Consider the following 22,733-nt stretch of genomic DNA (forward strand, 5'->3'; position numbering starts at 1 on the left):
CCTGCTGGCTCCCGGAGTGGGATAGCCTGCCTGCTGGCTCCCGGAGTGGGATAGCCTGCCTGCTGGCTCCCGGAGTGGGATAGCCTGCCTGCTGGTTCCCGGAGTGGGATAGCCTGCCTGCTGTGAGGCCTCAGCAGCTCACTCACCCTCTTACTCCAGGCCACTCACCCTGGTCCCAGTGTTACTCAAGCAGGCCCAGCTCTGCAAGCTGCAGGCCCTTTGCCCTTTCTGGTCCCTCCATCTAGAACATTCTCTCCTCAGGTCCTCACTGGACTGGCCCCTCCACTACATGTACATGTCTGCTGGTGTGCTACCCTGAGACCTGGCCCAGGAAAGGAGCAGGAATCTAAAATTTGTCGTATGAATGCTTCAAAGAGTTGTTTTTCTTCTTGGATGTGGAAAAGCATGTTCATCTTTACGAATGCAAAAAGGGCATTTAAAAACAAGGCACTCACATGGCTAATACTGTTTGGTCAACAGTGAGACCCCAGCCCTCTGACACTCCTATTTCCAAAGAGTCTGGAATGTAATATTGAATTGGAAGTGTCACCCCAGCCCCTGGCCTGGGAATTGTCAAGCACTTGGACTCCAATTCCCAGGCTGCCAAGCGCTGACCCCTCCTCAGGGAGGGTCAGGACCACTCCCACAGGGTATTTAGGCTCATGCTGGAAGAAGGAACATGTGGTTTTTGGGTTTTGCATGTGTTCTCCTCTGTCTTCCCCTTGCCATGCTCCTGGCCACCCGAGAGAGCGGCATTCATTAAACGTGGGCATTTTTGATTCGGTCTAATCTGGCCTGATTAGAGTTCTTTGCGCCAGTAGAGAGGCTCAGTTAGGAAATATTCCTAACAAATACTTTTAATGCTGACTAATACAATGCTAGCAGAGTTCAAACAGACCTCTCATCACATAGCACACGGCACTCACGGAGAGGCAGCTTCCACTACAAAGACTATGGGGCACAGCACTATGCATAGGCACTCTGAGGCAACAGACTTATATGGGCACGTCTAGTTCCCACCACTGGACCAGACATCCCCTACGATGGACCAGAGTAATGGGTACTTTCCAGGCCTCACTGCCAAGTAGGAAACCACAAATTACTAATTTATGAACCAAAACAGGAGCTGAGAAGGCAGCAGGCACCGCTGGGGGCCCAGAGCAGGTCCACACCCTGAGTGCTCACTCCTCCTTTAAGTACATGTTTGCAGTGATAAGCCAACTCTTACTGTGTTTAAAGATGGGATTAGTTAAACTATGTTAAGTACAGTAGCGACTCCTTTATCCGAGGGGGTGATGGAAGCCACAGATAGCCCGAACCCCTGCCTCTGTGGTGCTCTTTCCTGTGCAAACAATACCCGTGATAAGGCTTCATTTCTAAGCCAGGTATGGTGAGAGATTACAGGACCAATGAGAAGACAGCAGGCTCCACAACACCCTGCAACCCTGTGAATGGAGTTTTCCATTTGATGTGGCCAATACCAGAAGCAACTGAAACGGAGGAAAAGTCAGATGGAGGAAGAGAACTGCTCAGGCTAAACATCTACACTGTGTCCTCTCCCACAAAGGACTTAGGATAGCTCCTGCAAACACAAACACTGAAGTAAGGAATGAGGTTGATGGGGGGCAGCTTGTGGGGACTGAACCGGCTCTGGAACTGACAGCACCGGAGGGAAAGAGCCAAGGCCTAGGTGGCCTCAAGGCTGCTGTAGGCAATGCTATGCCACTGCAGATGAAGCTTCTGTGTGGATGAGACCATACACTCCCTCCCTCCTTATTTTGACACGTAGGATGGATACAAGGAAGGCAAGAGTGTCCCTTGTCCCTGGATGGAGTATAGTGAGTGGTGCTCTGAAAGGGAAGGTAATCTGCCCAGCATCAAACAGGCTGCCACAGGATACAATGGCCAGGGCTCAAATCTATCATGAGGAGGATGGTGACAGGAACATAAAACTGGCACAGTCTGGGCTGGCAAACAGAAGTACCATATATACCATAGTAATGACACAGCTTAAGTTTTAAGAAGCTTTAGCATTTTAAAAGTGCTACTGGACAGTAAAGAATTACAGGTATGCAATAAAGACAAACCCAGATGAGTCATAGTGTTGGATAAATGTACGTAGACTTGGAAGAGAGAAGAAAAAGAGTATAGAGAGTCATAAAATAAAGTTAACACTTTTTTTAAAAAAAAGGTAGTCATATTAGATTTTCTAGATGTGTAGATATATATTTCAGTTAGATATTCTTCAAATCTTTCAGAGACCTTCAGAATATGGCATCTGCTCCTGGCAGCACAAGCTACTTCAAAAGGAAGATGGGCATTGAAGAGGCTCCTTATGGAGTTTGTTAGCCATTTGGCAAGAATCTTCTCTTGCCTGGACTACTTGATAAACCGAACATGTAGGACCTACAGAAAAATGACCGCTGAACTTGCCTAAAGGTGAGATGGCCCTTAGGGGTTCCTGCTTCATTAAAGAGTCTGCTAGACATTCTGCAGGGCACAGATGTAGGTGGAACTGTCTTTGAAATTTCCTGCTTCATGGAAAAGTCTGCTGGATACTATGGGCCTGTAGGCTAAAGACAGATGCCCCAATGATACAGAAGAAATTTGGGTGACTGTCCAGGTGGCAAGATGTCTCTGTCAATTCTAGAATTTTGGAAGTTGCTTGCAACCACTTTCTGTTTACTTAGGTAATATTATATCCTTCTGGAGTCTTTGATGGAGTTGAAGAATTTATAGCTATAGTTTTCCTTAGTTATGATAAAAGATAAAGTAAATATAAATATTGTAGCTATTATTCTTGCTTGATACCTGTTTTGTTATATGTAATTTTACTATGTTAAAGTTAAAGCCTTTCTTTTTTCTTTAAACAGAAAAGGAGAGGTGATGTGGAATTTTCCTCTGTATGCTGTGATTATCATTAATAAAGAAAGAAAGTGCTTTGGACCTGTAGCAGGGCAGAACTTAGCTAGGTGGGGAAAACCAAACTGAATGCTGGGAGAAGGAAGAGCAGAGTCAGGAGAAAGTCATGGAACCCCACAGGAGACAGGAGTGCTGAAACTTTGCTGGTAGGCCATGACCTCATGGTGTTGATGAACAGATTAATAGAGATGGGTTAAATTAATATGTAAGAGTTAGCCAATAAGAAGCTAGAGCTAATGGACCAAGCAGTGATTTAATTAATGCAGTTTCTGTGTGATTATTTCAGGGCTAAGCAGCTGGGAACAAACAAGCGGCTCTCTCCTCCTACACTGTGTCCTGTGACTCCCCACAGAGGTTATGGATTTTTTCTATAGCTACCAAGTCCAAAAGCTGTCATCTGATGGGCTACGAGTTAGGTTCAGTGATTTGGGAGCAGTCAGGCCTGGGGATGACAGAGTCAAACTCCCTTAGGAAGACAAGCTACATGGTGCCCAGCTGGCCCTGACAATAGGCCCCTTCTTTGAGAACAGCCATAGTAACCCCATAGTGACTTTCTAGCAAGATTAAGTTGGTCTGAGTTGAAGCATATGACAGTCCACAAAGCCCTGAGGCTATGCGGAACTCACCTAACACAGAGGCCAAGTGGCCCACCTGTCCCCAGGCAGACAGCCAGAGCTGTACCAGCTGTAAACACAACACCCTTCGGTACTCCATGGGAAAAAAGTGAGTCTCCTGTGCAGCCTTCCCTGCCCTGCAATCCACAGGGTTAAAGTGCAATGTAACAAGCAGTTTCCATCATTGCCCAGTCCTAAGCCAGCTGGGATGGCTTTTAAGCCAGACTCTTTTAAACAGACCTTGCCTGTTCTGACACCCCTCCTGTATGCCCCCAGCCCTCTGCAGTGAGAGTTGGGCATTGTCGGTTCTCCAAACAGTCACAGAGTCACCCCAGTGTTTCACACATGGGATGGGGGGCTGCTTCCTGGAAGACGGACATCTTAGTTAGGGTTTCTGTTGCTATGAAGAGACACCATGACCATGGTAACTCTTATAAAGGAAACATTTAATTGAGGTGGTGGCTTACAGTTTCAGAGGTTTAGCCCATTATCATCATTGTGGGACATGGCAGCATGCAGACAGACATGGTGCTGGAGCTAAGAATCCTACATCTTGGTCGCTACGCAACAGAAAGCTAACTGAGATAATGGGTGGTGTCTTGAGCATATATGAGACCTCAAAGCCCACCTCCATAGCAACACACTTCCTCCAACAAGTCCACACCTACTTTAACAAGGCCATACCTCCTAATAGTGCCACTCCCTTGTGGGGAGCATTTTCTTTCAAACCACCACAAGGGAACCTCTAACAAGGTCTTAAAGACACTGCGCAAGTGGGATGAACAGGGAGGGATAACTCCTGTGGGAAGTGACAGCGGGCACAAGCTATGACGGGTGTTACAGGAAGCAGGGTGCTGGGGAGCAGGGAGTCTTAGTGGAAAGTCTGAACATCAGGCTGGAGAGTGAGGGCTCAGCCTGGAGGGGAGAGCCAGTGTCCCCAAGGTCCCCTAACAGGAGACCCTACATACACACCTAGTTTACTCAACGTAGCAAAGAAGACAGAGGTACCCAGGCTGGCAGCACTGCAGTCTCTGGCACGAGAAAAGAACAAACAAAACCCCACGGGTCTTTCTACCTAAAATGCTTCACTTACTATTCCCCAAACTTCAGCCCATGAAGAGACTTGGGACAGCAAGAGTTATCTGAAACCCCCAGATTTGTGTCTTCAAAGAATAGCCCTGGCTGCAGACAGGCTCCACCGGGCTGGTCCTGCTTAGGCAGGCTGGCACCCCCGGACAGTTTCATCAAAATAATGTCGTCCCCACTGGGTCGTCATTCAGTAGGATAGATGCTACGTACCCCAGACACACTGGCTACGGCCAAGCCATCGTTTATGCTAACTGTGCTTCTAATTTCCATACACGCAGTTTCCATTCTCTGTTCAATTATTTTTCATCCTGAGGGCTTTCAACTAAGACAGCGCTGTCTCTAATGCTGTGAAAAATTAAATGGCTGAAATACTATCCTATACTCATTGTCTTCACAGCTGCGATGTGAACACTCCCTCCTCCTCCTGCGAAGCCTCCAGCTCCTCACCCCAACCCTGCCTGCTGAGCTTCACCATTTCCACCTCAGAGGGGGAGGCTGAGCTCCAAGAGACTAGCCGACTCTCCTGCTGCCTCCACGGAACAGCTCCACGGTGGGTGACTCCTAACCCCGGCTCACTGTATCACATCTTCCTTAAACTGAAGAACAGAATGAGGGAGTGGGCCTCCGACTGAACTAGGCTCAGGCCTCGGTGTATTTTCTGAGTTGCCTGAGATACCCCTCTGCTCTGCGCCTGTCTCAATTCAGACATTCCCTCCTGCAGTAAGGTGCGAGGCTCAGAAGAGTCAGGAAGCCAGATGAAATGGAAAAGACATACAAAACTGAAGACTCGGCAGATCTGAAACTTACAAGACTCAAGGCCCTGTCCCGAGGTTTTAAGGGCAGTGAATACCCACTAAGGGGGGGGGGAGGGGTGATGGAACTGCCTGCACGCTGCTCAGGAGGCCACAGGAAAGAACCTTTCGAAGTCATCACCCACGCTGGGTGGGCTTTTCAGTGAGGCAGCTGCCTTTGACTCACCTATGATCCTCCAGGGAACCCCAGTAAAATCACTGGCTCACCAAGCTGGATTTGGGCAGAGTCATTTTTTTTTTTTTTGGTTTTGTTTTTTTTCTCTCTGTCATCGGTGCCCTATCTATGTGGAAGAGATGTCTGTTTGTATCTCCCAAAGGAGTCAGGCAGCAGCATGCCATGCAAGACGGTGAATATGTTGAACAGTTCACAGTCACCAAACCGTAGTTAACTCCTCCTTCCCATAATGCTCTGCTTGTACAGAACCCAGCAGAGGGCATGAAAATGACCCTTATAAAAAGTGCAATTTACCTGCTAGCCACTAGGGTGCAGTCAATTTCTGGTCGCTTGGTTTTGGGAATGGCATACAGTGGGTACCTGTCGCCGTGGCGAATGAACACATGAACCGAGACCAGCTTATAATGGTGCGGGGCGTGACCTGTGAGAGACACATCTTCCAGTCACCACACAACAAACAACAGTGTTTTAGCAAGGGTGGCACATGCCCGGGCTGGGGGACCGAGGAGCTAGTAACCAGGGCAACCCAGAAATAGCAGAGCCTGATCTGGAGGAAGGGACACTGTGCTGGGTGGGAGGGTGATGCTAAAATACCCTAAAGGTGGGACAAAGGGACACGAGAGGGTTTGGCATGTCCCAGGACTCCCAAGGTAACTGAGATGACCAAAGGTCAGTGAGATGTACACATGACAACCGATGTCTCATAGGCAGAGACGGGGAGAGGCCCACAAAAATCCTAGCAACAGACTTCTGCTTTAAATCCTCCAGAGAACACAGCAGGACACCACAAATGCATCCCACAGCACCCGTCGATACACTGGGGAAAGCGAAACTTGATGGGGACACTTTCATACTCCTTTACAGCAAGACTCTAGGTCCTGTGGACATGCTAAGCATACTATAGATTTACACTGAGAAGCTGAGTAGCTAAGGGGACGGCCACCTTCAACGCCCTGTCTGCCTTGCCCACACCTCACCAGGGACCAGCGACTTTCCCTATACTCAGAAGAGTATGCTAAAACCCAGGAGCCCGTCTTTGGGCACGGGGTAGTGGCTCTGAAGAATGAGCCCAAGCTGGCCAGCTTCTTATGCCAACATGATGCTGCTTAGAGAACTTGGTCCCCAGGGCGTCTACTTGTGTACTGAGCTCCAGGTCACCGGGACAGGTCATACACCGGGTCTACCTTCCATGCTGTGCTCGGCTACACTCGGAATGTTGCAGTAGAGAAGCGCTTCATACACCGGGTCTACTGTGGGTGGCTCCGTCACCGGGTCCGGCATGATCCTCTTCCGGCTCTTGCTGCCCCCGCCATCCTTGGTTGTGGACACTGGGATGAGGTGGACTGCAAGGAGAGCAGAACAGATGAAGAGGCTGCTGGATCCGCTGCTGCGGCCCAAGGAGGCCTTGAAAGTCACGGTAAGGAGTCCCTTCTTCAGTCAGGACAGACCGTAGTGGAACAAGAAGCCAGCCTCCAGAAGTGCACCTGGACTTCCTGAGTAACGGACACCCCTCCCCCTGCGCCCCGTCAGCATAGGCAAGAACTTATTCCACACTCTCATGTTCCCGGACTCAATCCCTCTTCTCAGTAAGCTTTTAGCTCCTGTAACTGTATCAAGGGGGGGGGGATCATTGTCCACTGGCGCCTGCTAAATGCTAAGTGGGTGGGTGGGTGTCACACCTGGATGAATAGCATCCAACCACACTCTGCAGTCCCTAGGGCCCTATCTCGGCAATCTGCTCACTAGTCCTCAGGAGATTACTTCACAGACGAGAGTCTGACTGGGGCACACGTGCAGTGAATGGACTTGGTCCCATTTGTCTGCCTAGGCCGGCTCTCCCCACCATGTGTGCCTCATGCAATATGCAATGGTTTGTCTATCTGGTATCCATCTTTCTATCAGTGAGCGCGAGGCCCCATGGGAGGTTGGCTGAGCAGACAGCACTCCTGACCCTTGGCAGGGCTGACATATGGCCAGAACCAGTGAAGGTGGTGACAGGGAAACCATAATCCTTTCCTGTGGGCTAGGAGAGGTTCGCCCGCTCTTCAAGGGGCAGGTTGGGGCTACCCAGCCATCTGTCTGTCTTTCCACGGACAGCCTGTCTCAGCAGTTCCCAGTCCTTGCATGGTAGAGCAATGGTTTTGCAGTTTCCCGGTTTCTAGAGATCCCCGCACAGCGGCAGTCATAGTATCAGTATCTGTTAGTGGGGGACACACTTGTAAACAGCTAACCTCGAAGAGGCTTACCAGCCGCCACAGTAATAATAAAAACTTATTTACTTGTTTACTTTTATATACACACATGTACCCACACGATAGCTGAAACAGAGACTAATCACTGGTCTCCATCAGCTTATATTCTCCAATTTCTTCTACATAAATATGGAAAAGTTGCCCTGGCCAAACATGTTATAGACAGAGGTGAAAGAGAGTGAATACAGGAAGGGAAAAACATTCGCAACATATCAAACAGACAAGTGACTAATACCCTCAGTACAGAGGAATGCTACAGCTAAAGAGCCAGGGAAGGAGACAGAGCCGATCCCAACAGCCAGCTTCAGAAGTCCCCAGAATCCTAACAGTTCCAACACTGAAAGTTCAAAGTCCAAGTTTCACCTGGAACTCAAGGCAATCTCTTAGCTGTGATCTCCTATAAAATAAAAGGTAAGTCACACATTACAATATACAACGGCACGGCACAGCCACGGTCCACTGGCAGCTAGGGATGGAGCCTGGCTCCACTGGACCACAGCTGCAGCAGGTTCTGAGTACTGACCCTAAGGCAACATTTTCCTAGGCAGCTGCTCTGAGAAGCAGGGACCCCCTCAGGCTCTCCTCAGTGGAGATCTCTCCTTTCATGATGGAGCCTGCAATGGATAAGGATTTGCCCTCAGGACACCTTCCCTGCAGTCCCAGGGCACGGCAAGAGGTTACTCTTCATGGGTGATAATCCCCTTAGCGATTATAGCTGCTTCTCACCACCTGCCTTGTCTACAGCCTTAAACTCCCTCCCTCCCCTGCCCAACGGCAGTTTTCCATCTTTTCTCCTCCACTTGCCGCTCCCCTCACCACCGAGCTGGATAAAAGCAATGTGCGGTAACCATGACGCAGCCGGACTGCTGCTCCGCCTCAAAACTTCCTCTGCCAAACACGTCACTTTTAAAGTCAACTTTACCAGAGTTCTCAGGACAGGAGCAGACTGCAGCCAGATTCTCTGACAGAACAGAACATGAATGGTCCCTGTGGTGGCTTGAATAAAAATGGCCCCATAGGCTCTTAGGGGCTGGCACTATTGGGAAGTGTGGCCTTGTGGGAGGAAGGGTGTCACTGGGGGAGGGCTTTGAGGTCACAGAAGCTTAAGCCTGGCCAGTGGTCCACTGACACTTGCTGCTGTCTGAGAATCCAGATGTAGAACTCCCCTCCACCTGCACCACATCTGCCTTCATGCCACCATGCTTCCTGCCATAACCATAATGGACTAAACCTCGGAAACTGTGAGCCAGCCCCAATTAGATGCTTTCCTTTGTAAGAGTTGCCGAGGTCTTGGTGTCTCTGCACAGCAACAGAAACTCTAACTAAGACAGTCATCCCTCCTCCCCCGCCCCAATCCCAGCAAAAGACAGTCCCTAACTCGGTTTCTCATAGAATCCTTGTCCCCTCTGAAACCACATGAACTGGCCACCACTCTCAACATCCTGTCTGAAGCTCTCTCCAGAATAGCACAATAAGAACTCTTATAGTAGTCAAGGTCTTTCCTAACCCAAACTCTTCCACAAAGCAGTTCCTAAGGCTACAGGATCGGATTTATCCCAGCAATACCCCACTTCTCAGTACCAACTTTTTGTATTAGTCACATATCTCACGGCTATGACATAACACCTCAAAGAAGCAATTTATGGAAGGAATAATTTCTTTGGGCTTACAGAGGAGATACATTCCACTATGGCAGAGAAGGCGCTGTGGCAAGAGCAGCGGGCTGGCAGGTCCACAGTCAGGAAAACAGAAAACAACGAAGACTTGTACCTATCACCTTCTCTCCTTTTTATTCAGCCAGGGTCCCCGATCCCAGAATTAGGTACCACCTACTCAACCTACTCTAAAGAGTAGCCCCTCACAGACATCCCTGAGATTTGATCTTATTTCAAATCCTATCACGTTGACAAGATTAACCATCACACGGAGTGTTCAGCCATTTGTTCCCTAGGTGAGAGCCCAGCAACATATCAGGAGATGTGCCATGACGCCATGGTGCTTTCATCTTGGGGATGGAGGGAACACATGTGAGCAAGTACTTCGTTTTCCTATAAATATCTGTATCAATTTAACATAGAGACATTTATAGTAGTCACATATCCTATATGCATAAAACACATTTATTACTAGTTCTTAATATACATAAACATATTTATAGGCTTTACTAAAACAACAATAAAAAAAACTTTTGGAGTTGTCCCTCAGTTCAGAATTTGGCTGTAGCTAGAACCTTTGACTTCCCGTGGCTGGGAGATGTTAGATAGGCCAAGGCACAGCTTGGTTGCGCCTGGAGCTAATTTACGGTGGCTCCAGAGAAAGGTAACAAAGCAGATGTCCCACAGTGGCATCTTAATGGCTGACCCTTCTGACTGGGTAGTACCTTCAGATCTTTGCTTTGTATGGAATTCATCGAATTCCAGCTCCATGGCTAGCTTGCAGCTCACTTGCTTTGTGGAGGTCAACTGGGGACCCTGGTGGTTGGATCCAAGTGACCCATGCATGACTCAAAGAAGCAGCGGTTTGAAAACCACACGATTAGGTCATGATCTAGAAAGATCTTAGCTGCTTCCTCTGGCACTGGGCTCCTTCGTCTTGCCCATTATTCCCCTTGCTGAGCTGGCCCTATGCTGTTTGCGACTCTGAATCATCCACAAGGAGCTCTCTGCAGACTCCTCCAGACACCTGGTACACACATGCATGGGGGTGCATGTGTGTGACATCCCCTCAACTTTATCTTCACCCCGTCGGCATGTGTGCTGCTCAGAGCCCACCCCCCCAGGATGTCTCATTTACGGTTCTGTTTGCTTATAATTCTGCCCACCCCAATTCCTGTTGCTTGAATCTGCAGGAGCTGCCTCCTCCAGGAAGTCCACTCTGAGTTTATATGGGGTTTCCATATCCGTCTCCCATAAGAAGTCTCTCTAGCTTCTGCTGTTAGGGCTGCTTATACCAGGGGCTCCCCAGTTTGCTATTCCACCACCCCAAACGTCTCTTCCATGTTTATGCACCCTAACGGGGCTGGCAAAGGACAGCCCTTTCAGAAATGCTTGCTGAGCTGAAGGTCTGCCCTGAGTCACACACTGCATTTTGATTTGCGTGTCAATGAGTCTTCTGGAGCAGCCTAGAGAGGGAAGGGCTGGAGACCAGCTTTCCTGGTTCTGAGAGGCTGCTGTGGTCAGCAACCTGGCTCAGGACTTGCCTCAGACCTCTGAGATACCTGGTCCAATTGACTCATAAGGGGCGACACAGGGACCCTCTTTGATGAATGCTTTGATGAATGGGGAGGAGACCTGGAGGGACAGGGCCTTTTGAGGCTGGAGGATGCTGCCATCCTTGCATTGTGCCACTTGCCACATGAGCTCTTGGGGGCCAGCTCTTCTGTCCTGGGCACAATGAGTAGAGGGGTGGGCTCAGAGGCTGGGCACACAGAAGCTGTCTGGAGCTTGGGATCTGAGACAGCACTTATCCCATCAGCCCTTGCCTGTGTCTCGCCACCCCCTCCCAAAGACAATAAGAAAGATTGCTGTCCTAAAGTCAGCACTTAGCAGGCAGAGGCAGGTGGATCTCTCTGCGTTCGAGGTCATTTTGGTCTACAGAGAGAGTTCCAGGACAGTCAGAATGGTTACACAGAAAAACCCTGTCTCAAAAAAACAAAACAAAAACCCCACTGCTGTCCCAAAGCAGATGATGAAAAGGAGAGAGGTGCTGGGGGGGGGGGGCATCTGGACTGAGAGTGGACAGACAGACAGACAAACAGAGATGGACCAGGAGCTCTGCTGTGTGGGTGGAAACATCCTTGCTGTTCAGCATGCACCCTGGGGCTACAGTGCCACTGTGAGGAACATGCGTGACAGGTAAGTGCTGCCTGACTGCCCACGGCGTGCACATTCCCTGCGGGTTGTTCAATTAGCCACCTCGTCTCCTCTATCACTATTCATCCTGTCCATACCCCACACTGCTTGAATAAAAATGCTGACAGGCTCTCAAAGAAATGACAGAGAACATTCCTTTCAGGCTTCTGCCCCAGTCCCTGTGGTGGTCTGATTAGGAATGGCCCCACAGGCTCATAGATTTGAATGCTTGGTCATTAGGGAGAGACATTACTTGACAGGGATTAGGAGGCGTGGCCTGGACGGAGTAGGTGTGGCCTTGTTGGAAGAAGTGTGTCACTGGAGGTGGGCTTTGGTGTTTCAAATGCTAAAGCCAGGCCCGGGGTCTCTGTCTTCCTGCTGCCTGCCAATCCGGATTCCAGATGTAGAGTTCTCAGCTGCCTCTCCAGCACCGTGTCTACCTGCATGCCACCATGCTTTGACCACGCAAATAGTGAACTAAACCTCTGAAGCTGTTAAGCCAGCACCAATTAAATGCTTTTGAAGAGTTGCTGTGGTCATGGTGTCTCTTCACAGCAACAGAAACCCTAACTAAGACAGTCCCCAACTCTCAGAAGCAAACAGCAAACTTCTTAGAAGCAGGATGACAAAATGAACCCCTTCCACATTCCCTCTCTCCACCCAGGCCTCCAGGCTTCACCAGGGGCTGGTGCTGTGACGAGGCTCAACCGGCCCTAATCCTGGGCACTGTACCATCAGCCAAGAAGTGCGCCATTGGTGGCAGTGGGGAGGGAGTCAGATATTCCTGAAGGCCACAAGCCCAGGTCTAACTCCTCAGGCTGATGCCTATGTCTCTGTCTAACAGTCACTAGCAAATAAGAAAAGGGAGTGAAAAGCATTTCTATCTTAAGGGAAGGGGCGGGACTTCCCAGTCATGACACCTTCTGTGCCCCCTGGTCACTGGTTTGGGAGCACAGGGAAGGCACAGTGGAGACCACTAGGGAGGAGATGCTGAGCTGTGCCGTGAGTGGTCACCACCATCTTCAGACAAATGCTAGCTAACCGGAACCTTGCCCAGCTGCCAGAGCTATGAACTTCATCCGATGATTACATTTTGACTTTTGTTGATGCTATTTCTGGACCCATAGGATGGAAGAAATGGCCCGGAGTCAGAACTATTAGAATTTCCCAGACAGTCCCTTTGCCAACAGCTCCTGGCTGGCCCACAGTCATGAATGGCTCAGTGGGTATGCTCCAGCCAAGTGTCTGGGCCCGCCCACTATTGGGAATATCTCTCTGCCTTGCACAGACTCAAGTCAGGGTCCTTCCTCCAGGGTGCCACGCCAGTGTCTTATGGTGTCAGCTTATCTCCCCACATCAAGGCCTTGACCCCAAGAGGAGGGCAAAAATCTGCTGGTCCCTAGCTGCTATGGTTCGCATCTGAAATGTCCCCACAGGCTCACATTTTGAGTACTTGGTTGAAGACAATGTTTCAGGAAGGGACCTGACTCTAAGCAGGCCTAACAAGACCCCTATCCAGAGAGGATAGGCTGCCCCGGAAGGAGGACAGTGAGACAGTGGAATCTGGTGGCTTTCAGGGCCTAGTTCCCTACCGTCCCTTAGCATGTGTGATCTGCCTGCTCTCCCTCCACTGTACAGACAGCTAGCAGACTAATGCTCCCTGCTGGGAACCACAGGTATCCATCCCAGCGACTGCAAACACAACAGGATACAGTGTCACTTCGACTTTATGTCTGGGCTCAGCTGCTCCCCAGGCCACTCTTGGGACTCTACCAACCCAACAAGGAATCCATTGAGGCCAAGGTCGGGCCTGCCACCTGCATTTTACCTTCCTAGCTCCAGGCCTGCCTTGCCCTCGCTGGGACCTCCTCGGGGACCACAGGCAGGTGGGACTCCACTTAAGTATGGCCATGGTTCTTACTGCCGAGAAGCCTCCTGGGCTGGGGAGCGCAAGGGTCCAGAGAGCAAGGAGCCAGATCCAGTCCTGGCTCTGGGCAGATATGGCTACCTTTGTTTATAAAACGACGTTGATATTAGGATGGTGGTGAAGGACTTGAGGTCACCTGCGCAAAGACTATGGTAAAGAATATGCCATCTCCACATCTGCCCTCCAAATGTTCACTTTCACCCCTGTAAGTTCCTTGAAAAAGACTTTTTATTTTGTTTATGTCTAAGTGTATATGATTGCATGAGTTAATGTCCACCACATGTGCACAGTGCTCGTGGAGGTCAGAAGGTGTCGGATCCCATGAAATGGGTGGTTCCAGGTGACTGTGAGCCACTTGATGCGGGTGAACTTGGGTCCTCGGCAAGAACACTGAGCCTTCTTTCTAGAGACCCCCTACCCCCTGCCTTATGATTTTTGTAACAGGTGTTCTCTTCAGTGTGGGATCAGGAGACACTGAGTCCGGTGGTCCACCCTCAGCCACCTCAGAGGCAGCAGCTCTTCTAACTCTTGCAAGGGTTCAGTTCACCCAAGTCAGTACTCCTGTCCTGCTTCTGTAACATGGAGGGAGTCTGCTTGTTTGCCGGGCCGCCCAGCTAGCTTAGCCCAGATAAAAGTCCCAGCGTCTGTTCTTTGGTGGGTCCACAGCATCTCTCTGATTCTGCTTTCTTCCTCCCAGAATTCAGTTCTGTCTTCTCCGCCTAAGTTCTGCCCTATCAGGCCAAGGCAGTTTCTTTATTCATTAACCAATACAAGCAACACACAGAGGGGACTCCCACATCACGCTTCCACACTGCTCCAGTTTCTCTCTATCTCCTCAAGCACTCTGGAGTTCTCTCTTTCTGCCATCCACCTGCCAAAGAGTAATGATTTGCTCTAACAGCCAGTTCCCACAATTTCCTCAGTACTCCTCAGCCCTCAAAACTATCTTAAATGCCCACCCTGTCTCCAAAGGGCTGCCGTAATTGCCCATGGAAACCAGAAGCACAAGGAAGAGCTGCGGTTCTGTTGATGCCTTTGATCACTTGTGTTCATGCTGGGCTGGGTGTTGTTCTATAGTAGAGTGGGGGAAGGCCAAACCCCCACGTGAAGACTCAGGTGCTTGATTCTATACAGACAAGACTGATCAAACAGTTGAACTCAAGTTCCTTTGGGAGCTTATTGAGCCCCCACATACTGCCTTTCATGCTCCCCCCATTTTAATGTTGCCTCATCATGAGCCAACCAATGTAGCAATTCAGTAAGAGTCTGCTGAGCTGGCTGCTTGCACGAGCCAGTGGACCATGGCAGAGTACGGCTCACCGGGTTGGGGAGGCAGCACGTCCTATCTGGCTTGAGGCCATTTATAAGCTATATGTCTTGACTTCTTCCCCCAGCATTTGCCACAAGGACTTAAGTTTCTCAAGTGCTGGAGTGTGAGGGGTTCCTCAGTGGACCTAGATTGAGTCCCACCTGAAGCCTTGAGGACAGGTCCAGAATCTACATTCCTGAGGGGAACACAGGTTCCTCTCACTGTTGCTCCTACCCACTGTAATGTGAAGACCAAAGACCCCAAGTCACAATGGAAGCTAGTAATTACAGAGAGGGCCAGCTGGGCGTGGAAAGAACTATGAAAAGGACCTGGCTCCCTCACTTCTTGTGTCCTGGGTCCTCTCCGCCCCCAAGTCTGAGCGCCCGAGGATAACCTGTGGGAGCTGCTTGTCTCCTTCCACCATGCGGGTTCTGGGAATCAAACTCAGGTTGTCTTGGTAACAAGAACTTTATCTACTGAGCCACCCTGCCTGCTGGACTCCTTGCTCCCTGAAGGTGTCCACCTCTAATCCTTGGTCATGGAAACACACAAGGGTCTTCCAAACACCCCAGTTCACATACACTGCTACAGTTCATGCCTTCCTTCATAGAATGCACCCCAGACAAAGAGTGGAGGGTGGTCTAATCCCAGGCTGGGGACAGGCTCCAAGCTGTTCTGTAGCCAAGGGGTTTACTCTCAGCCACCTTTATCCTAGACCTACTATTATTGTGGTAAGATTACGTATGTCATACAGAACAGGCCTTCAGAGATCACCGTGGAATTGATGCTGCACACACCAACAGCTGTCTCCAAAGAGCTCACGAGGCTGAGGGAGCAAGAATCTAAACAACCAAGGCAACATCACTGCTCCTTCCTCAGCTCCTCTGTGCAGAGGCCGCTGGAGGTCACCCAATGTTGTTATTCTCTTTCCCAGTTGACATGGGATCCAAGGCACTCCAGGGCAAGGACAGAGTATGGGGTCTGGAGACTATAGGAAGAATGCTGGCTTCGCTGACAGAAAGGTGCCAAAAGCACCTCACCATACACACATTCTACCTGCTTCACGGAGCCGCTGAAGCTTGGGACTCCTAGTGTGTCCACCTGAGACCTCCGGACGGCTACCTCCTTCCCTGGCTTCTGAACAGCTCTTGTCTAAGCACCCCTCCGCCCAGGTGAAGCTGTCTCGTCATCACTCTCTCTTCCTGACTCTGTAGATCTGTTTTGTTTTTTGTTTTTTTTTTTTTTGAGGGGCCCACCCTCCTTTCTTTTCCCAGGGAAAAACACAGCTGTAGCAGAGACTGAGCAGGACGGAGCCAGAGGTCTCAGATGCCAGGGAAAATGACTTTTCAAACAAGAGCTGAAAGTTTATGTGAAACTGGTAAATAATTTTTAAAACCTGGAAACATTGGGTGGGCCAAAGCAAACAATTTCACAGCCTCTACACGATCAGATTCCTCCCAGCCCAGACTGCATGATGGTGAACACAAAGCCACAAACAGTGGCTGCAGACTCGGTCTTTCCTAGGCATTCGACCAAGATCCACTTTGGGCCGGGCACTGCAACCATGCAGCCCTCATGTGCTTCTAGGCACCCTGTGCACCACACGCTCACCCCACTTCCCTTTCCTGAGCTCTGCACATTCTTGTTCTGAGCAATCCCTTTGCCTCCCCTCTGTCTGGATATTTCATTTCCCTTAGCTGGTATCTTCCTCTCGAATGGAGGCCTGCAGGAGACCTCTGAATAAACATGTGGATGAACAAAGTATCTAGTGACTACCCCAGCAGACTCCGGGTTTCAAGGTAGGATCACTCTGCCCCATCCCACCTCCCAAGTAGTCATAAAGCCCCCCCCCCCCCACGGTGACACTCCAGGTTTTGCGTCTTCCTTTCAGGGCGAACGCCGGCCTCTGAGCCTCCCCCAGTCTTTGACTGCATAAGTGAAACAGCCTCTGAGTTGCATCACCCAGTGTCACCCTCCCACCAGCTCACACTATACATGAGACACACCCGGGTGCTGGCTCTTAACACAGACCCTGGGCTCTGCTCCGACTGAGAGTCAGATTCTGTAGGGAGGGCTGCAGACATTTCTGTTTGCTTGTTTGGGAATGTGCGTTTTAAACACGATCCCAAGGCAATGCTGACCCTTGCACTTGGATGTCCACATTCTAGAGAAAACAAAAGTGGGCTCTGCCCTCTCCAATATGCTAATTGCATGGTGGCGTCTCTGCCGCTGGGGCTCCCTTCTGCTTTGCCTCTGCACAGCTTCCATCTGCCAGGGACACTCTTCTCTAGTGTCCTCCCCAGACAGCTCCTAATCTCCCTCGATCATGACCTCAGATGTCCCGACTGGACAGGTTTCCTCTCTTCTAACCCGCCACACCACTCTGCCATACATACATGATCTCAATTCATTTGACACACGTCAGGAGTACCATGTGCCAAGCACTGTACTATGGTGCTACAGAGTCCTCACGAACTCCATCACATTCTCCACTTCACTGAGGGGAAACTGAGGCACGGAGATGGCACATAGCTTCTCTGAGTGTGGAAAGCTGGTTAGTGGCAGGCAGGGTTTGGTCTGCAGTCAGGCTCCAGAGTCCATGCTCCACCCACTCCACCATGCCCTACCCCTTGCCTGCCCAGCATTCCAAGTCTCTGCTCCTGAGACTCCTCCACTGGTCAGAGGGTCTGTGGCTCCCGAGGGACTCAATTCCCAGGCCAGTGACAAAGCAGGAGTATTAGCTAAAGAACAAAACTGCACATGTTCCCAGCACTGGATCAACAAGGAAAGATAAAATTAATAAAACTTTAGCATTTAAAGATAAAAAATGTGATTGGGCCCAATGACTTTGCCTGACTCTGTCCCTTTAGAGAGTGACCTTCCAGAGTGTGCCAACTCCTGGGGGGAGAACACACACCTTTGACATAACCCTGAATCTCCAGCAGCTCCACTTCCTGCCCAATGCAAATGTGTCTCTGTGTCCATCAGGTCACACAGAACAGGCCAACGCCTCCTGCAGGAAGGACGTGTCAGACCCTGAAGACAACACTAGCTTTAACTACTGCAGATGAACTCTGCTGCAGCCAACTGAGGCTCCGCCCAAGAGGATGCCCCCTCCCCCCATACGAGTGCCATAAACACCACATAGATTCACGGTCAGCCAACGGACTCTGAGTAAAAGCAAATAAATGGATGGTAAATCCCAAGCTTTCTTTCACTAAATAGCTGAAGTAATAAGCTCTGCCCGCCTTTTGGGATGCTAGTATACCATGAGAGTGCACTCTGGCAGGGTTTGTGTACAGACTTACGGTCAGTCAGACTTCTGTGGGCCAAGGGTTTTCCCAAAAGTTCTCAGCTCTCAATCAATCTTGCAAAACCATAACAATCAGCTCCATTTTACAGAAGAAACAGCAGCTGCCGTGAGCCAGGGCTTTCCCAAAATCTACACTCTCGTACCAACTCTGCAAAGGAGTGGTTGGTAACGAAGAGGCTTGCACCAGTCAGGAAGTTTCCACAAGTGTCTATTCTCATGCCAACCTTGTAGAATTATGATGATTAATTCTCTGATGAAGGTTAGGTGCAGAGTAGCCAGCTGCTTAATAAGGAAGCTACCATTCAGATCAAGGCCACAGCTTCAGAGTCCGTGTGTGCCTGTCACACTGCCATTTGGGGAAGGAGAAGATTGAGAGTGAGCACAAAACACAGACTGAAGAAACGCTGCAGAGGGGAAACGGGAGATTATAAATGGGCAGAAAAAGCAGAAACGACTCAGATGTCTTCAGATCCGAACAGTCTTTTCATGTTGTAACAAAGGATCCTTGAATTCGAGAAGTTATCTTCTTACTGTACACATTTCAAAACTAAGGAACTGAAATACGTGTGTGTGTGTGTGTGTGTGTGTGAGAGAGAGAGAAATAATTTCACAAAGGACCTTCAATGCACACAAGCCATTCGTGTTATCACGGATGTGTTGAGAAGCTATGACCGGTACTCTATGCTGTCCGGGTCCTTCCCCTCTCACTCTGTCTCCACAACACCGAGTACAGCAAGCACTTCACAGACACATGAGACTTGACTCCTCACGTCCTCTGCCTATGGGGAGACATGCTTGTTTAAACCATCCCGTGTCTCACTTCTGACCCGCGTCAAAATGTTTCCATATCCAAAATATCAACAGGAATATTGATCTACCAGCAAGATATAACAAGATACACAGTAGTTTCAGAAAATGAAACCATACTTTTTACATAAAGAACACACACACACACACACACACACACACACACACACACACACAAACTATATTGTTTCAAACAATAACATTGCCAGCATGGTATTCAAAAAATTTGTCAAAAGGAACAGTAAAGAAAAGCATGTATATTTTAGGGTAAGAACAAAGCATGAATCCATCTTTGCTTTGTGACTCAAAGTTTCTTACACTATAATACTAAGCAATTAATAAAGCAATCAAATAAATGAAGCAACCAAGTGTCATTTCTCTGCAGACAGGCAGGTTCCAAAGCTGCAGATTACCTAGGAGGAGGAGGGCAGCACGGATGTCCATCTCTCCGGCTTTCTGCACTGCAAGGTACTCCAGAATGAAGAGCTCGGGTCCAGCCAGGCCAATTTAGTCTGCAAAATTTTCCTTAAAAAAAAGTGTGGCTGAAAAGCGGCCCTCCTAACAGACAAACATTCACAAGCGTGGTACAGGCAAGACACACAGGGCCATTCAGTGCCACCCAGGCCAGCTCATGCGAGAGATGCCTGAGGAACACAAGGGAGCCACATTTACCTCTCAGAGCCCGCCCAGGGCTCAGACTAGAACTCCAGGCTGACTGCAGCTCCCTCCTCCTCCTTCACCGAACGGTGGAAAATTTCCAATGAAAAGCTACAAACAACGAAACCACTGAAAGCCAGACCCCACTTATTGGAAGGTTTCTATTTTTGCAGGTCATTAGCCATCTGGAGTACTTCTGCACGTCTCTGGTCACCTTCTCTTGACCACTTCCAATATTGGAAGGATGAAATAAGTATTTTTGGGCCTCTTCACTGTTAGAGCAGCCTGTCATGTGCACAGGGGTGAGCCTATACCACCCTGTGGTAAATCACACAAGCCTCAAAGCTTTCTTTCTTCAAACCACCCACTCCTGATGCCAAGTCTCCCACATTCCTCTGCACTCCCCACATCCCACTCCCTGAGCCACCTGTTCCTATTTCTGTCACTCAAAGTGAAACAGAAATGCCACCTCCCCACAGAGCTCCCACCCATCAGGGTGAGGTGGGGAAACAGAGAAGCCAGGTGACAGCAAACACAGTTCTCAGCATTGTACCAGCGCCTCCTCAGTTTCCAGCACACGGAACCCAAAGGAAAAGGAGATGCTTCCAGAGTAGGTACAGACTCATTCATTCAAGAGACAATGCTTCGGGGAAGGATTCAGGGGAAGGGCACAGTGAGGCTTCGTGACTAGGGAAAGGGAGCTGGCTCATGGACTCCTGCTGTACATCACAAAAGCATCGAACCCTTGCAGCAATGGATGGGTATCTAGAGGAAAGAAAGCAAGGGCTAAAAGGATGGAAGGAGATGGGGGAAGAGCTGGTCCATGCAGGGTCGCAGGGGTGAGCCAAGCAGAGGGGGGACACAGGGGACAGTAGGCAGGATTTGAGTTCCAGGATAGCCCTTCTCATGGCAAGTGTGGGGAGCACAGATTTGGGGTACAGTGTGAGCATAAAGATTCAGTGGAAGACGATGAATAGGGGAAGCTCACAGATGAGTCCTTACCTTGCTACCTGGGACCTCCAGTGAGCAGCCTCTGCCGCCCAGGGGCCAAGTTTCATACCAGCAACCCAGTTTCCCCACCCTATCCTGAGTTACCCCAGCCCCATCAACGACTGAACGTAAAACGGCCACTTAGTCTTCAAGGAACCGAAGGTCAAATGCCTCTGCCCAGCATGAGAAATCAAGATGAACCCTCTGGACCTTGGGGATGGATGTCAACGAGAATAAGCAAGCGGTTTGGGAACGTACGTAGCCGTTCAAAGAAGGTACGGCGAGGGTGGCTGTGAGGGTGGTGGCACAGGCCTAGGAGGCTAAGGAAGGAGGATCACTAAATTGAGGCTAGTTTGGGCTACAGAGAGCTGGACTCAAAGAAAGAAAAGATGCCAGTTTAGGATTCTTGCTTCCAACCATTCACCATGACTATCAATAATGAAAAAGCCCCGGAGTTTCCTTGCTGCCTACAAACCCAGGCCCTTAGTCTCCCAGCAAAGCCGTCTACCCTCCTGCAGCCCACAAGGCCCCTCTGTACTCACAGAACTGCAGGCTGAGGCTCAGGAAGGCCAGCAGCCCAGCCAGGGCCAGCAGCACCAAGAAGCGATTACGGTAAAGCATTATTGTCTGTTCTACTTGCTCTTCATGGCTTCACCTCCAACCCGGAACCTGTCCTGTGGAGAAAACAAAAGCAAGGAACAATGTTCAAGGAGAAAGAGAAGTCCGTCCCCTGGTAAGGAGGCCTGGATCCCAACTGGAGAACAACCAATTGTTCTGGAAGTCACTGTCCCCAGAGAAGCCCAAGTGAGAACGAGAGTCCACTAGTATGCCCCTCTCCTGCCTGCTGTCAATGGGCGAGGAAAATGTTTTAGAGACGCCGGCCCAGAGACGCGCAAAGAACGTTCATGGAGCATGCACAATGCAGCAAAAAGCAAACCCTGCTCAAGGACCAGCTCACCCCATCATCGCCTCAAACCTTTCAGTCTTCAACTTTTTGGTGAACCATCTGCCAAGATGACCTTGACGTTGCATCAAAATTTGGACATCAGCCACTGCAATGTGCCCCACGATACTGCTTTCAGGGATGCTGACTGCTTCTGTACAAACAGCCCCACCAATCAGTCAGAGGAATGGCCACTCCAGGCCACTAAGTCTCTCAGCTACGGCTCCCCCTCCCCCACTCTAATTTCTTCAAACATCAGAACTGTGCAACAGAACTTTTACTTTCTTAGTATTGAGTAAGATTCTTAATTTTCCATACATGGAAAAAAAGGGTACTGTAATTTTATTCTATCAGCCTCACATGAGAGTTTTATTATTTGTGTGTGTGGGGGGGGGGTAGTGCATGTGCCATACTGCACCTGTGCAGGTCAAAGGTCAACTCTGTGAGGTCAGTTCTCTCCTTCCACATGGATCCGGAGAACTGAACTTGGGCCACCAGGCTTGCCTTTGCCTGCTGAGCCATCTCACCACCATATTGGATTTATTTCCTGGTTCTCACTGGGGTTTTAAGTGGAACTTGGAAAACATATTTTCCTTAGAGAACATTCTTAAGATGATAACAAATATGTCAAGTGGTGGTGACAGCGGTGAACGCCTTTAATCCCGGCACTCAGGAGTCAGAGCAGGCAGATCTCTGTGAGTTCGAGGCCAGCCTTGGTCTACAGAGTGAGTACCAGGACAGCCAGAGCTACACAAAGAAACCCTGCCTTAAAAAACAAAAAACAAACAAATAAAAAAAGATTCTAACAATAAGACTGTAACAGCTGTTACAAGCCCGAGTCTTTACCCACTTCAAATTCAATCTCCCACACAGCCTGGATAGACAAAGCAGGCAGAAGTGCACTTGGTAACGTGAAGAAGGCATGACTGAGTACCAGTCTGTACTGACGCACGAAAGAGGCGCCAGCTTCTCGCTGGGGTGAGGGAGGTGTGTGGCATGTGGGCTGTTAAATAAGCTACTTTATGAAGAAAAGGATCCGCTGGGAGCGAGGCAGGAGCCAGAACCTGCACCC

The 22,733-nt window shown here is 49.7% G+C and overlaps 1 protein-coding gene across 3 annotated transcripts in view; it reads right to left on the reverse strand.

Moving 5' to 3' along the window:
* Positions 1 to 22,733, reverse strand: part of Pxylp1 (2-phosphoxylose phosphatase 1) — a 67,726-nt gene that overhangs the window by 12,364 nt on the left and 32,629 nt on the right. For all 3 annotated transcript variants that reach the window (XM_005366675.3, XM_026789024.1, XM_026789023.1), the window contains exons 2-4: positions 21,261 to 21,392; positions 6,797 to 6,955; positions 5,907 to 6,033 (exon numbers count right to left, since the gene is read on the reverse strand). In XM_005366675.3, the coding sequence (XP_005366732.1) occupies positions 5,907 to 6,033; positions 6,797 to 6,955; positions 21,261 to 21,339 (365 nt within the window). In that variant the 5' untranslated portion in view covers positions 21,340 to 21,392. The remainder of the gene's footprint in view (positions 1 to 5,906; positions 6,034 to 6,796; positions 6,956 to 21,260; positions 21,393 to 22,733) is intronic.

This window comes from Microtus ochrogaster, unplaced genomic scaffold (assembly GCF_000317375.1).
Source record: "Microtus ochrogaster isolate Prairie Vole_2 unplaced genomic scaffold, MicOch1.0 UNK12, whole genome shotgun sequence".
Lineage (NCBI taxonomy): Eukaryota > Metazoa > Chordata > Mammalia > Rodentia > Cricetidae > Microtus > Microtus ochrogaster.